Source organism: Propithecus coquereli, unplaced genomic scaffold, assembly GCF_000956105.1.
Source record: "Propithecus coquereli isolate 6110/MARCELLA unplaced genomic scaffold, Pcoq_1.0 Scaffold232, whole genome shotgun sequence".
Classification (NCBI taxonomy): Eukaryota; Metazoa; Chordata; class Mammalia; order Primates; family Indriidae; genus Propithecus; species Propithecus coquereli.
This window is the reverse complement of record NW_012147864.1, coordinates 4017791-4033816: the sequence shown is the minus strand read 5'-3', so window position 1 is coordinate 4033816 and position 16026 is coordinate 4017791. Positions and strand designations below refer to the sequence as shown.

At 57.5% G+C, this 16026-nt stretch overlaps 1 protein-coding gene across 1 annotated transcript in view; it reads left to right on the top strand.

The window, feature by feature from the left end:
* ATP8B3 (ATPase, aminophospholipid transporter, class I, type 8B, member 3) overlaps nt 1–11683 on the top strand; it is a 19302-nt gene extending 7619 nt beyond the window's left edge. Inside the window, exons 11-27 of the mRNA XM_012645364.1 lie at nt 80–392; nt 504–712; nt 912–940; nt 1028–1191; nt 1612–1805; nt 1900–2012; nt 3852–4016; nt 4135–4246; nt 5022–5097; nt 5339–5450; nt 5740–6106; nt 6196–6419; nt 7828–7911; nt 8755–8994; nt 9158–9296; nt 9512–9639; nt 10892–11683. Of these exons, the coding sequence (XP_012500818.1) occupies nt 80–392; nt 504–712; nt 912–940; nt 1028–1191; nt 1612–1805; nt 1900–2012; nt 3852–4016; nt 4135–4246; nt 5022–5097; nt 5339–5450; nt 5740–6106; nt 6196–6419; nt 7828–7911; nt 8755–8994; nt 9158–9296; nt 9512–9639; nt 10892–11683 (3461 nt within the window). The remainder of the gene's footprint in view (nt 1–79; nt 393–503; nt 713–911; nt 941–1027; nt 1192–1611; nt 1806–1899; nt 2013–3851; nt 4017–4134; nt 4247–5021; nt 5098–5338; nt 5451–5739; nt 6107–6195; nt 6420–7827; nt 7912–8754; nt 8995–9157; nt 9297–9511; nt 9640–10891) is intronic.
* The last annotated feature ends 4343 nt before the right edge of the window (nt 11684–16026 follow it).

The following is a 16026-nucleotide window of genomic DNA, read 5'->3' as shown; positions in this document are numbered from 1 at the left end:
AAAAAAAAAAAAAAAGAAAAGAAAGAAAAAACCAGCCACAAAAGCCTGGCCATAGCCCTGGATGTTCCCCTGCCCTCAGGATGCCCAAGCGTCACCTGCGGTCTCCCCATCCCGTCCTGGTGCAGAGCTGGGAGCCCTGCCCCTGCGCGGGTCCCAGCAGCCCCCAGCCCTGCACACCCTCCCCCTCATGCCGCCCCACAGATCTTCCTGTTGCTGGTGGTCATGTCCACCGCCCTGGCCATGAGCTTCGGTCTCTGGATGAGAGAGTTCAAAGACAGGCACCACTACCTCTGGATCCTGTACCAGGGCGGTGTGGCCCTGGAGTCCTTCTTCATCTTCTGGGCCTTCCTCATCCTGCTGAGCGCCATGGTCCCACTGGCCATGTTCATCATGTGCGTCCCCTGCGGTCACACACCCCCCTCCAACAGAACCATGGGGAGGCCCCCGAGGGAGCAAGCCGGCAGTGGGCAGGGCTGGGGGCCTGAGCCCGCGTGCATTTGCAGGGCGGAGTTCATCTACCTGGGGAACAGCATCTTCATCAACTGGGACCAGGAGATGTACTACGCGCCGCTGGACGTGCCTGCCAAGGCGCGCAGCACCAGCCTCAACGACCAGCTGGGCCAGGTGGAGTACATCTTCTCGGACAAGACGGGCACACTCACGCAGAACATCCTGACCTTCAAGAAGTGCTGCATCGACGGCCACGTCTACGGTGGGGCCCGGGCAGCTCCGACCCTCTGCCAGGGTCCCCTCCTTCCCCGGGGCCGCCTGGGGGTCTGCGAGCCCTGACACCTCAGCAACCCTTGCTCTCTTCAAGGGGGGCCGGGTGCCCAAGGGCAGGGGCTGTAGGAACTCCTCCCCCCACTAGTGAGTCCCACAGAGCTGAGGCCTGAAAGGGGGTCTTTCCCCAGGTCCGGATTCAGAGAGCAGGACCCCCAAGGTAAGCCCTGCCCGCCCCGCGGTGCTGGACGCCGGGAGGGATGGGTGGCGACCTACCCACAGCTGGCCCATGCCCCCCCACCCCCAGGGGAACCCCTACCTGTGGAACCAGTTTGCTGATGGGAAGCTGCGTTTCCACAACGAGAAACTGCTACGCATCGTGCGAGCCAAGAGGGACAAGGTGGTGCGAGAGTTCTGGCGCGCGCTCGCCATCTGCCACACCGTCATGGTCCAGGAGAAAGACAGTGAGCGCGGCCGCCCCCGCCTCTCCTCCGGCTGGGAGGCCGCCCAGGTTCCTGGGGGTTCGAGGCGGTCCGGCCTCAGAGCTTTTTCACTGGGCTTAGAGCTGAGACCAGAGATGGCTTAGCGCTGGGATTGGAGGGAGAGTGTGTCATTGTCAGGGCGAAAGGGTGTCCCGGGCTGGGTTTGAGCCTGACGAGGTCATCTAGACTGGGACCCAAGCACTCACCTCCCTAGGTTGGGATTAGAGGTTGTGCAGGCCCAAGGGACCACTGTCCCAGAAATATCTGTTAGCACCCGCAGGCCCCGTGTCCACCCCCCCGCCGCGCCATGGAGATGGAGGGGCCCCGCCATGTGGCCCCAAAAGGGCCCACATGTGGCCGGCTCTCTGCAAACATGCGCCTCCCCCCGACCCCACTGGTCTCCTCCCCCGCCAGACCTGCCGGTGTACCAGGCGGCTTCCCCGGATGAGGAGGCGCTGGTCACGGCGGCCCGGAACTTTGGCTACGTGTTCCTGTCGCGCACCCAGGACACCATCACGCTCATGGAGCTGGGGGAGGAGCGGGTCTACCAGGTCCTGGCCATGATGGACTTCAACAGCACCCGCAAGCGCATGTCGGTGCTGGGTGAGCCTGGGCGGCCCAGCACCCCGCGTCCCAGGGTCGGGCTGGGCAGAAGAGGAGCGTGTATGGGCAGCTGGGCCTCTCTCTCCCCCGACAGTCCGAAACCCGGAGGGCACCATCTGCCTCTACACCAAGGGTGCCGACACGGTCATCTTGGAGCGCTTACACAGGAAACACAGCGCGAAGCTGAGCACAGAGGAGGCCTTGGCTGTGAGTCCCTGCGAGGAGGAAGGCTATTGTGTGTCTCTGTGTGTGCGCATGTGCATGTGCGTGTGGACAGGGTCAGGGCAGGGCCAGGGAGGAGAGGGTGCAGAGAAATGGCTCCAGGTACCTGGGGCAGCCATGGACAGTTGGGCAGGTTGTAAACTGCACAAAGCACCTCCTCCACCCTCTGCAACACACACACACAGAATGGGAGGGGGCTGAACTCCAAAGTGTACCTGCTCAAAGAAGGTGTCATCATTTCATTGACAAAAGGATACCCTGTAGTTGGGCTTTGGCCCTGGACATCACCCCCTCTCCCAGCCAAGCCTGGGTTCCAGGACACACTCGGCCCTCTCTGCCCCAAACCTTTCCTCCCTGTGGGTGAAGCCCAAACTCCCCAGATCAGCCTTCGAGGCTGTCTCATTCTGTCTCCTGCTGGCCTCTCCAGCTAGCTTGTCTCTCCTTGCCCCCCGAGGGGCTCCCGGGACCCCAATTTCTGGCTTGCAGTTTTCCCCATGCTCAGGCGACACATTGGGGCCTTTTCACGTGTTCTTCCCTCTGTGTAGAACGGCTGTCCAGGGCTTTGTCGCTCAAACCTCTTGGTCCTCAGCTCAGCCGCAAGGTGCCCACCTTCAGGGTGCCTCTCCTGCCCCAGCCTCCTAACCTGGGGCTGTCACCACCCCTGGGCTCCCTCCCTCTGGCCCAGCCCTGACTCTATAGGGCCAGAGGGGACAGGGGCCAGCGGGCAGGGAAGGGGAAGAATGCCGTGTGCCCCCTGACTTGGGGTCTCCTGGAGTGCCCTGCCCTGCCAGGGTGTGAGGGGAGCCAGGCGTCCAGTCTCTGGCCCAGAATCAGGAAAATGAGTCGGCGTGATGACCCAGAGCCTGGGAGCTCGGCAGCGTGGCTTGGCTCAATCACACTAGGGAGCGGATGGATAAACTGAGGCACTAGGAAGCGTTAAGTCCTGTAGGGAGCTCCCAATGCCCAGGAAACCCCTCTGTGGCATCCAGGCCCAACCTTTCCGGCCCACCCCCCATCAAGAAAAAAAGTAAGACCTGGGCCCCACCTTGGGGCAGAAAGCCTGGGCGGGAGGGACGTGAGGAGCCATGTGGGCACCTTCCTTGGGGCCACTGAGCCCTTAGGCCACCCTTGGGGTGAGCCCTGAAGGATCCGTCCCCAATCCCAGGGGACTCAACCCCGGCCCAGCCCTTGCAAAATGTGATAGATGGCTGGGTGCGGTGGCTCACACCTGTAATCCCAGCACTTTGGGAAGCTGAGGCGGGAGGATCGCTTGAGCTCAGGAGTTCAAGACCAGCCTGAGCAATATAGCAAGACCCCATCTCTACAAAAAATAGAAAAATTAGCCAGGCGTGATGGTGCTCACCTGTAGTCCCAGCTACTGGGAGGCTGAGGCAGAAGGATCACTTGAGCCCAGGAGTTGGAGGCTGCAGCGAGTTGTGATCATGCCACTGTGCTCCAGCCTGGGCGACAGAGCTAGAGAGTGGGGTACAGAGACTCCTCCTAAGCAGAGGGTCTAAGGGAGGGGCCCGGGGCCAGGGAAGCCCTGACTGTGGGGCGCCCGGAAGGTGGGCTGCACAGAGGGTCCTGAGGAACAGCTTGAGTTTGCCATGCAAAGTGCAGCACACATGTTCCTGGTGGGGGAAAGGCCTGGGAGCAACAGAGCTGAGCATGTCCAGGGCTGAGACGGAGGGGGTGGGGCAGAGGATCCCATGCTGGCTCTCTGAACCCCCTGGCTGCTGTGGGGACCTGGGGGGAGGGGGAAGGGTAGAGCATCAGGGGCGTGGGGAGGCCAGGTAGTGACAGGTCCTGCCCGGCTGGCCCCAGGCCTTTGCCAAGGAGACCCTGCGGACGCTGTGCCTGGCCTACAAGGAGGTGGATGAGGCCACGTACAAGAGGTGGCACCAGCGGCACCAGGAGGCCAGCGTCCTGCTGCAGAACCGGGCACAGGCCCTGCAGGAGGTGTACAACAAGATGGAGCAGAATCTCAAGGTGGGTGGACACATGGGGGGACTGGTGGGGTCCCCGGGGTCCCTCACCCCTGCCGGGGAGCTGGGTCCCTGCTCAGTCTCTCCCCCAGCCTCCCTCCATTGCTGCTCACCCCCACCAGCTGCTGGGAGCCACAGCCATTGAGGACAGACTCCAGGACGGCGTTCCTGACACCATCAAGTATCTCAAGAAGGCGAGCATCAAAATATGGGTGCTCACAGGGGACAAGCAAGGTGGGTCCCAGGGTGGCTCTGGGCGGCTGCTAGATCATGGAAAGGGGCAAACAGGAGTGATTAAAAACTCTGCAATGTTCAGGGTGCCTCCCGGGGCCCAAGGCTGTTGTAGAGCACCCGTTGAGAGTTTCATCCTCACAGCAACCCTGCAAGGTGGGGCCCTCATTACTCCAGTGCAACAGATGAGCCCAGCAGGGCATAGAGAGCTTGGGGCACTGCCAGAAGCTGGGATTGGAACCTCTGGTCCTGTGACCCTGCAGCCCTAACTCTCCTCTGCCGTGGAACGCAAGGCCCCACCTATACATTCTCTGGGATCCCGCCAGGCATCTCGGAGAAAATGGCAGGTGCCAGCAGGGCCACATTAGGGCTTTTGTGGGGCCAAGGCATTTTTGCCTTCGTGTGTTCCCTGGTCCCCCACCCCCCCCCACACACAGATACTAACAATACCATTTTCTGACTCTAATAAAGACTAATATCCAGGCTGAATTATATTCACTACTTTTTCCTTCTGATTTTAAAAGAAAATGAAAACATTTCCATAAGTCCAAGCCATGATATGCCCAATGATCCTGGCCTCAGACTCCTATCCCTCAGCAGCCCCCCAGGGGAGAGGGAGCAGCCCTTTTGCTTAGAGCTGCAGCCAAAGTCTCAGGGCTGGCTCTCATTGGCCAGCCTGGGTGACATGCTCCTCTCTAAGCCAATCACCATGGCTGGGGTTGGGGTGTGCTGCTGCGATTGGCTGGACCACGCAGGCACTGACCTGGCTGGTTTACAGAGACAGCAGTGAACATTGGCTTTGCCTGCCAGCTGCTGTCGGACAACATCCATATCCTGGAGGAGAAGGAGATAGTGTAAGAAGCTGGGGTAGGGGTGGGCGAGCGGAGTCGGGGGCAAGGACCTTGGGGGCGCCCAGGGGTCTGCAGAGCACCCTCCACTTCCGCCTGGCCAGGCTCGCAGAAGGCCTCTCTGCTTCTGCCCAGAGCCCCTTGTTGGAGGGGGACCCCAAGGTGCCTCGGGGTGGGGAGGCTGGGCAGAAGGGAGGTGGTGCCCTGGGGACTGGCTGACCCTCCCCCCGTCCCCGGGCACCCGCAGCCACATCCTGGAAGCCTGCTCCAAGTGCAGCAGCAACCCGCTGACCAAGAAGGGCTTTCCAAAGTTCCCGCCACACATCAAGTTGGCCATGGTCATTGATGGGGACTTCCTGGTCAGTCTGAGCTTGGGGTGGACAGCGGGGTCCCCAGTGTCCAGGAGAGGCATGGGAGGAGCGGCTGGCTGGGGGTGGGGGGCCTCCCTAAGCGTGGGAGGAGGACTATTAGGAAGATCAAGGTTGCAGGGCCTCGAATAACAACCCGGAGAGACTGAACTCAGAGGGGAAAGAGTGAGGGAGAGATGCAGTCAAGCTGGGCTCAGGGAAGTGGTGGGAGGCTGGCCTGGGGGGCGGGGACAGAGCGGGGTCTCTCAGAATGACACAGCCTCCGTGCCCCCCCGGCCAGGACAAGCTGCTGCTGTCCCTGCGCAAGGAGCCGCGGGCCTTGATCCAGAATGTGGAGGCAGACGACTCCCGGCAAGAGCCCTGGGAGGCTGTGAGGGACTTCCTGCGGGCCCGGGGCCTATCCATGCTGTGGCAGAACTTCGGCGTCCAGCAGACCCCGACGAAGTCCAAGGACTCGAAAACCAGAGAAAGCCCTGAGGTGCAGCGTGAGCGGGCCTTCGTGGACCTGGCCTCACGGTGCCAGGCCGTCATCTGCTGCCGGGTGACACCCAAGCAGAAGGCCTTGATTGTGGCCCTGGTCAAGAAATACCATCAAGTGGTGACCCTGGCCATCGGGGATGGTGCCAATGATGTCAACATGATCAAGAGTGGGTGGCAGGTGGCTGGGCTGGGGGAGGCCGGGGCAGCCTCCCTGGGGGTTGGCCGGGGACTGAGCGTCCCTGTGTGTGCCCCGCAGCGGCAGACATCGGCGTGGGGCTGGCAGGGCAAGAGGGCATGCAGGCGGTGCAGAACAGCGACTTCGCACTGGGCCAGTTCTGCTTCCTGCAGCGGCTGCTGCTGGTGCACGGACGCTGGTCCTACATGCGGGTCTGCAAGTTCCTGCGCTACTTCATCTACAAGACGCTGGCCATCACGATGACTCAGATCTGGTTTGCTTTCTACAACGGCTTCAGCGCCCAGGTGAGCTGGCCCAGCCACGGCTGCCCCACTCGGGGTCCGTGGGGAACAGCCCCGCGGGAGTGCCATGTCCCTCCCGTGGCCACACCCAGCCACAGATATTCATTTTACTCTTATTTCTGTTGGTCAGATTGTCTCAGATTTGTTCTCTCAGCGTCTACCTGCTATTCTCTGAACACAGCTATACTTTCTGGGGCCACCAGAGGTTCCACGCTCACGTTGCACTTCCCTGCCCCAGCCCTGGACTCACTTACGGAGCCCAGGTTCTCGTCACTGGAGAGTGGTGGTTAGACACCCAGGTCTGAGTGCCTGGTGTGCTCAGTGCTACAATGTTACCTCTCCTGTAAGCAGAGCCAAGAAATATATAGCTCTGTGCTGAATGCTGCAGGCAGCCATAGCACAATGGCAAATATTTGTGCATCTAAACACAGAAAATGTAGAGCAAAAATATGTTTTCCTAATCTTATGGGATCCTATGGGACCACCATCGTTATGTTTTGTGTCTGTCTAATCTGTCATCTATATGTCTATGTGTATATCTCTCTATTATTATATATATATTTTTAGAGACAGGGTCTCACTCTGTCACCCAGGCTGGAGTGCAGTAGTGCAATCACAGCTCACTGCAGCCTCCAACTCCTGGGCTCAAGCGATCCTCCTGCCTCAGCCTCCCAAGTATCTGGGACTCCAGGGCTGGGCTAAGCCTTCTCCATGTACTCACTTGTAGCTGTTTTCTTCAACAGTGAGAGGCTTGATTCTTGTTATCTACAATATCTTTACTTATTTGCTAACCCTAGAATGCACATAAAGTGATTTTTGAATTGAGATACATATTTTTATTATTATTATTTCTTTAGTTCACACAGAACTGTGGTTCAGAAGTAATTTCTTTTTTTAAACTGGACTGGATCTGTGCACTGGAAGGGCAGTTGAGCTAGTCGGCCTTGGGTCTTTTCCAACTTGATTCTAAATATTGGAAAAGGGCCGGGCGCGGTGGCTCACGCCTGTAATCCCAGCACTCTGGGAGGCTGAGGCAGGCAGATCATTTGAGCTCAGGAGTTCAAGACCAGCCTGAGCAAGAGCGAGACCCCGTCTCTACTAAAAATAGAAAAATTAGCTGAGTGTGGTGGCGGCTATCATTCCTTCTGCAGCTCTTTCTTGAAGTCATCCAATGAAAACAAAAATTCACAGGTGCCATTTGGAAAGCATTAGCCAAAGCTCTTTTCTCTCTGCCTTTTGTCTTCCAGCCTTTGTCAAGCGTCACTTAACCCAACCCGGGTCTTAGCCCCAGCCCTGATTGTAAGGCAACTCCCTAACTCACCTGGGATCCTCCCCGGGTGCCCGGCCAGTGCAGTGGGGCTCCCTGGGCAGCTGCAGGCTGACTCTGTTTCCCTCCTTCTCTGCAACTTAGCCCCTGTATGAAGGCTGGTTCCTGGCCCTTTTCAACCTCTTGTACACCACCCTCCCATGCCTCTACGTCGGGCTGTTCGAGCAGGTGAGCAGGTGGAGGTCTGGCCTCCCTCTGGGCTGGCCCTCCCCCTCTGTGCTCAGCCTCTCTGCCCTGGGGGCTGGGGACAGGGGTTGGGGGGTACCGCGTACACCTCTCCCCACCCACTGCCATGCACCTGCTCCCACCAGAGCTCAGTCCCATCGTGGGGTGGGTAGAAGGCGGCCTCTCACCAGCCCCTTTCTTTGGGATGTGCCCCTGCCAGCCCCCAAGCCCCAGTGCCTCTGTCTGCCCATCTGTGCAATGGGGAGAGGGCATTAGAAAAGACAGTCCTTGGCGGGGCGTGGTGGCTCATGCCTGTAATCTCAGTCCTTTGGGAGGCTGAGGCGGGAGGATCACTTGAGCCCGGGAGTTGGAGGCTGCAGTGAGCTGTAATGACACCACTGTACTCCAGCCTGGGTGACAGAGTGAGACCCTGTCTCTATTTCCCCCCACCAAGAAAAGAAGACATGGTCCTCCTATGTTTGTCCCCCCTCCCAGCCCTGAGAGGCCCCAGCTAAGTGATCTGGAGTGTGAAGGGGAGGGGGGTCCTGTAGAATGTTCCAGAAGACAGAACCGTTCCACCCCTACACAGTCCAGTCCAGAAGCTAATGACCACATGTGGCCAGTAAGGAGACCCTGCTGCTGGCGTGGCAGAGGAACCAGATTTTACATGTCATCTCATGTTTTCTAGAGCCCTAAACTGTGGTGGGACAATAGCACACCGCCACCGTCTCAGCCGTCCCACGTACACTGCCGAGCAGTGCCCACCCCTCTCCCGAACTCTTGGCGTTTCGTTTTATTTTCATCCACATGAACTCAGACCTCTGGGGGGCCCCCAACCCCCCCCAGGATGTGAGCGCCCAGCAGAGTCTGCAGATGCCCAAGCTGTACGTGGCGGGGCTGAAGGGCGAGCTCTTCAACTACTGGGTCTTCCTTCAAGCCATCGCTCACGGCACGGCCACCTCCCTGGTCAACTTCTTCATGACCCTGTGGATCAGCTGGGACACCGCAGGACCCTGCAGCTTCAGTGACTACCAGTCCTTCGTGGTGGTTGTGGCCCTGTCTGGGCTGTTGTGCATCACCATGGAGGTGGGCAGGGTCCCCACACCGAGGGTGGGGTCCTGGGCCACTGGCCATTGAGGCCTCCTCCCCAGGTGCCCTTCCTGGACCCCAGGGGCTTCATGTCCTGGCCCGGCTTCCTCCCAGCCCTGGGGTCCCCGGACCCCCCGCTGAGCGCTCCCTCTTGGCCCAGGTCATCCTGATCGTCAAGTACTGGACCGTGCTGTTCGTGGTGGCCATCGTCCTCAGCCTCAGCTTCTACGGGGTCATGACTTACGTCACCCAGAGCTATGGGCTCTACCAAATCTCCCCAAAGACCTTCTCGTTTCTGTGTGAGCCCCCAAGCATGGGGGTGGAGATGAGGAGGTCCTGACATGGGTGACCCTGGCCATGCAGAAGGCAGATTGATCACAGAAGTCAGTGGCCCAGCAAAGCATCCATGGGGGGAGGGGCTCCTTTCTTGGAACTGGTGCATCTCAGTCTGGGGGTGTCCACAGGGGGGCTGAGGGGATGAGAAGACTCTGTTGTGACCCCACTCCATCCCCAGATGCTGACCACAACATGCTGTCCTGCCCCTCCACCATGTTGGTCATCCTCTCAAATGTCACCCTGAACACCCTGCCTGTCCTGGCCCTCCGGATGATCTGCCAAACCCTCAAGAAGCCATACCCCAAGGTGAGGCAGGGCTGGGGCTGGGGTCCCAACACCCTGAATGTTCCCAGGACCCCATCACGGGGAAACCCAATGCTGGAAACAGGGACTCTAAGGTGTCTCGGCCCCTCCCGGCCCTCGGAGGTGTGGGGCTGGGGGAGAAGGTGGGCACGGAGTCCCCCACACACCCTTGGCGGGGCGCCGGATGCCCCAGGGAAAGCAACAGGGTGCACCCAGCAGACTGACACAAATGATTTAAAGCTTAGGGGTTGAGGTGACAGAAAGGGCAGAAGGGGGAACTTAGAAACAACCCAAGTGTCCATCGATGATGGATGAATAGATAACACTACGTGGTCCATCCATGCACTGGAATATCACTCAGCCACGAAAAGGGATGAGGCTCTGACACAGGCCACAGCATGGATGGACCTTGAGGATGTCATACTCCGTGAGAGATGCCAGACACAAATTGACAAATGCTGTATAATTCCACTTTTAGGAGGTCCCCAGAGGTGTCAAAATCACAGAGACAGAAAGTAGAATGGTGGGTGCCAGGGGCCTGAGAGGGGGACACAGAGTTAGTGTTTCCTGGGGACAGAGCATCAGTTTGGGAGAATGAGAAAGTTCTAGAGATGGAAGGTGGTGATGGTCGCCAAACAGTGTGAATGTGCTTAATGCCACTGAGCTGCAGTGTACACTAAAAAGTGCTTAAGATGGTCAATTTTATGTTATGTATATTTTACTGCAATAAAAATAGTGGAATTTAGCAGCTCCTGGAAACACGGAAAGACATGGAAAAGGAGGTTGCACTGGGTTGGGCCCCAGAATTGACTGGAGCAGTGGACCAGGACATGCCACAGACCTGTCACCCAATTCTCCCTGCTCGTCTCCTGCCACCTTCTACTGCACAGGCTGGACACATGGCTATCCCAGATTCACCTCTCTTGGTTTTGCTACCAGAAGGCACCCAAGGCATCTGGTGGCTGGTTCAGAGTTAGGTCTCAGGGAAGGACTCTGATTGGCTGGTGCAGAGTTAAGTCTCAGGGAAGGACTCTGATTGGCTGTTCCAGAGTTAAATCCCAGGGCAAGCCTGATTAGCTGATCCAGAGTCAATTCCAGGGAGGACTCTAACTGGCTCACCTTGGGTAGGGAAGAACCTGGCCAATCAATGGTAGCCAAGGGCTCTGCATCGGCCCCCACTCGTGGGCAGGTGACCTGAAACCAATCAACAAAGTTTGGGAGCCTGGTGACCCTGCTTTCCCCCTTTGCTTTGCAGGAGGAGGCGGAGGAAGAGGCCCCAACTGAAGAAATTTTCACCGTGGAGCCCATACCCCATTTACATCGGGGGTCATGTGGTCGGCGTTCCAGCTATGCCTTCTCTCACTATGAGGGCTATGCAGACCTCATTACTCAGGGCACAATTCTGCAGAGGCCACAAGAGGTCAGCAGTGAGTTGGAATCTGATTCCCCAGTCACATCTGAAGAAGAACTGCTCTTGAGGCCAAATAGCTCATGCTGGCATTTCAGGAAGTTGTCCCTGGGGAGGCTGAGACACCACCAGGGGGAGGTGTCCTTCGAGGAGATGAAGCCCTCTTCTGCAATGAGCTCATCCTCGTCTGTAGACAGGCAATCCGCTGTTAATTCAGACAACCAAGGTTCTCCCACAAAAAAGTTGCCCGCCGCCATGAACAGGGCATCTGGGTCTTTCCAGAAGTTGCAGATGGTAAAGAAGAGGCCACTCTCACCCAAGCAGAGGCCACCTCTTCCTGAGAATCTGCTGTCAACCAAGGAGGGGTCAGTTCCTCTTCCGAAGGAGCGAGCACTGCCCAAAAAACACCAGCTGTCCCTTCCGGAGAGTCAGCCACAACCTTCGGCAACCAAGCCGTTGCCTTTGGGCCAGACGCTTTGGGGCAGCCAGACTGAATCCTCAGAGGAGAAGCTGTCACCTGTGAGTACTTCAGTACCGTTGGGGGAGAGCCAGCCATACATCTCACCAAAGGAGCCCCATGCCTCCAAGGAGGGGACAGTGGTGGAAACTCTGCCAGGTACAGAAGAGTCATCTTTGTAGGAGCAGCCTATGGAGGTAGAGCCCTGGCCCACGGAGAGGCAGCCATCACTGACAGAGTGGCAGCCAGCGCCCAGCGAGGACCAGTGTCTACCTGAGTTGGTGGAGGGGCCACCTCTGCCCCCAGAGGAGCATTCATTGCCAGCAGGAGGCCTTCCTCCGATGATAAGGACACCACATCCTTTTCTTTTTCTAATAAAACAGGGTGCATCTGACCCCGGGGCTTGGTTAGGCTCACTCTGTTCCTACACTTCTTTTTGTGAAGCCACATGAAATAGTCAGTCTTTCCTGGTTTTTTAGATTAGAACACTGGCCCCTAGTGGCCCATAGGGTATTTGCAGGGAAAGCTTTTTTCTTCTTTGCTCTGGGGTAGATCACGAGGGTGAGCTTCATTGCTCCCAAAAGGGAGAAAGGTATGAACAGACTCTGCTTAATAGTCTTGGCCCCTGCCACTGCCTGCCGGCTGGCCCCTCCCCCAAAAGTTTATAAACTCCAATTCTGGCACCATCTAGCCTCTTCCTCCACCAGGCTGCCCTGGTCTCTTCCCTTCAAATAAAGCTCCTTTCACTTTAGACTCCAGAAAGCAGTGGGCAATGACCAGGTCTTCAGAAGCAGGTCCTGACAAGGTCTGCATCTTTGGGCATGGTTGACTCAAAGGCCCCAAGCTTTTCCAGTCCTTAACTGTTCCTGGTGGAGGGTGGAACAGTGTGTGGGCGTGGGGGCTCAGGGCAGGCCTGCAGCCAAGGAAGAGGGTGGGGTTCAGAGCTGAGAGGGGCACATGGGTGGGGGCAGAGTCCCTCTTCCCTCCCCTGCCAGCCTTGTGGTGGGCAGGCCCCCTTCCTCTCTCCCCACCCCCGCACTTGTCCCCAGTTGGCCAACACAGATGCCCGGGTAGGTGACTAGAAAATAATTTATTGAAGAAAAACAAAACAACAAATCCAGCACAGCAATGGTTAACAATGACTTTTTTTTTTTTTAACTTTTAAGCCTGTCGCCTGAGGGTGAGGGTGGAGAGGGTGTTCCTTCCCTCAAGCACTGGGGGACAGGGGACTTTGGGTGATCCAAATAGCCTCTCCCCAGAAAGCAGCTATAATTTCCAGGCTTTATGGAAAACACCCAGGGCCACCTGGCCTCCCGGCCCCTGTCACACCTGGCTGAGATAATCCTACCAAAAATAGCCCTTGCGGGGGAGAGCACGTGATAGGACCACAAGGAGGTGCCCCCGGAGCGTGAGGGCATAGCTTTGGTTAAGCCTTTCTGGGCAGAGGATGTGAGATGGCCCAAGTTCCAGCTGGTGCAGGGCTGGGTGCAGGGCGCACCCCTGCCCCGCCATCGTTTCACATCTGTTGAGCCCCCAGCCCCAGGCAGACTGGGGCCTCCTGTCTCACAGGGTGTGAAGCCCCCCTTTGGCTACTCGACCCCGCTACTCAGGACCCTCCTTCCTCTCTGCAGTCTGATCCCCGCAGCCTTTGGCCTCTGGGGAAGGACGCACAGGGAACCCCAAGCCAGCTTGTCCACCTTCTGTACCACCTCCGGGGACTGTCTGGGGGTGGCTTGGAGACCTGGCCTCCTGGCAAAAGCAGAGTCACGGGCAGAGACATTGCCCCAGAGCCCACTTTCCTCATTTGGTGGGGGTGGCCCTCTGTCCTCTAAGGTCCCGAAGTGGGCTGGGAGGGAGGGTCTGTACAGGTGCGCATCCCTACCCTCCTAGGCTGGACAGAAAGGCGGACCTGCGCCCAACCCTGGGTCCAGGGTGCTGAGGGTGTCTGGGTGGGGATGGTCAGGAAGTCGGGTCTCAGCCCAGCCCCTCCCCAGGCAACAAGCCTCGGATGATCCGATTGTCTCCCTCCTCTGAACAAGACACTTGGGGATTCATGCTAAAGTGAAGCCAACCAGGCGGCGGAGTGGGGGATGTCCCAGGATGGGGATGGCACCGAGGGCACCCAGGAACAGGGGCTGGGGGCAGGTGGCAGTCCCTGCCTGGCCAGCCGCTGCAGGCAGGTGGGAGGCATCTGGAGGGCTGGGAGGTGGAGGACACCCTGGTGCCCCCGTCCTGCTGGCCACCTGCCCCCACCTTCCTGTCTACCTGGGCCCCCCCCTCCATCAGCTGGACAGGGTTCCTCAGAAAGCAAGAAAGCAACAGACAGCAACGCAAAGCACCATGGAACAGCACCACCTCGGGCATGAGACACAAGGATGCGACACATGGAATCCTGGGGCCGCCGCCCACCAGCCCCGTCCCCGCCCCCCAACCACCCGTTACATTAGCGTCAGGAAAGAGTACATTAGTCATGCACCAAATCAAATCCCATCGCGTCTTTTTTTTTCTTTTTTCTTCCTTTTTTTTCTTAAATTACATTTGAACACAGAACACATAGAATAATAAATAAATACTCTTTAAGACATGACTTCAAAAACCAAGAAAACTGAACAAGCCAGAGAACAGAAAAGTAACCCTCTCTTTCCCTCTCTCTCTCCCCCTCTCTCTCTTTCCTAAAGGACTCGTTTAAATAAGAAATCTGTAAACGCCGCCAGTCCTCCCTCTCAATCTCTCGCCACCACGCTCCCTCCTGACTCCTGCCCGGGCCACCAGCGCTCAGCTCCCGCCGCCCTGACATTCAATACGTCTCTCCCGCGGGACTCGTCAAACACATGACATGCCAGCGTCTGCAAAATTATAATTTAACGGTATAAAGCTTCAAGTCACGTATTCCAAAAACTAGCTAAGGATTTTTCTTTTAAATCACATAAACTATACATTAAATATTTTGAGGTATTTCAGAGAAAATTGTCAAAGGCTCAAAGGAGTTGTGCTGGAGGTACTGTTCCCAGTGTGGAAAATGCTCTTTGGTATGTGACAACCGACTGGGACTGGGGGAGGCGGGGTGGAGCAGGGGGCAAGTTGGGGTGACAGCCCGCTGGGGGGCTGGGGGGTAAACAGGGGCTCGTATGTGTGTGCGTGTGTGTGTGTGTGTGTGTGTGTGTGTGTGTGCACGTGTGTGGTGTGACATGAAGGGGTTTGAATAGGATCCAGGAGTTCTGGGCTTTGACATTGGGGCTTGGTCCAACCTGACCACAATTCATCATAACTAGAATGTTCCACATCCAAAAGGATCCCGAGCTTACTCTTTCCTAGCAGGGGACAAAACAGGAGGCCCCGCCCACCTGACCCTTGGGCCTTGCAGGCCAGAGACCTGCCAGGGACTCGCCCAGCAGAGGGCACCAGGGAAACCCCGTCCCCCACTGGCCACTGCCAGGTGGCCCAAGACCCCCCAGCATGGATTTCCTGAGGAGTTCGTGGGGCCGGGGCCACAGCGGGACCCCCCTGGACCTGATGCACCTCATTGCCTTTGAGGGTCCCTTCCTCCACGAAGTGCATACATAGACCACACTGGCATGGAGACAAATATATTAATACGGTATATAAAAGTTTTCTGCCACCTGAAAGTTGTTTTTTCACACCCCCTACTTCTGATATTGAAAGAAATTAAAATGTTTTCATGGGCCCGGGCCTGCTGGGCCCAGAGGATATGGCCGGTGGGCAGGAGCGCACCTGATCCACGTCGGGAACTCGGGGGGTGGGGACGGAGCACGACTGGGCCCAGGTTTTAGTGGGCGGTGGGAGGAAGGAGCCTCTTAGAATCAAGCGCCCAGGGACACCACGAAAGGAACGGGATCCAGTGTGTGTGCGTGTGTCTGTGTGTACCTGCATGTGTGTGCATATGTGTGCCTGCATGTGTACATGTGTGTGGCTGCATGTGTGTGCATGTGTGCATGTATGTACCTACGTGTGTGCATTGCATGTCTGCATGTGTATGTATGCGTGCGCCTTCATGTCTGTGTCTGTGTGTGTGTTGGGGAGAGGGGTTCATTGCTGAGCAAGAATGGGGACCCTTTTTACTTTTAGGATTCTGCCCCAACACCCAAAGGTTCTAGAAGCATCACTCAGATCCAGTTGCTTAAAAAGCAGGGAGAATAGCGAGTCGATAAGGACAAGAGAACACTCCATACATATCTTTGGTTCAAGAAGAAGGCACTCACCGACCTCACTATCCTCTCCCTCTCTCTCTCTCCCTCTCTCTCTCTCCCTCTCTCTCCCTCTCTCTCTCTTTCTCTCTCTCATTCTCTCTGGTGGGGAAGGGGCAGCCCCTGAGGGCAGGCCCAAGCCGGTCCCACCGCCACCAGGGAAGCGTAGCAACCAGCGCTAGTCCTTGGGGGAAATCTTTGGTATCAGGCGTGATTTTTCCAATCACAGACGTGAACGTTTGAGTGAGGTAGCCTTTACCTGGGGGAGGGGGAGGGCATTTCACTAGAAATGTCTTTTGCATTCTCGGGGGAGTAGGCAG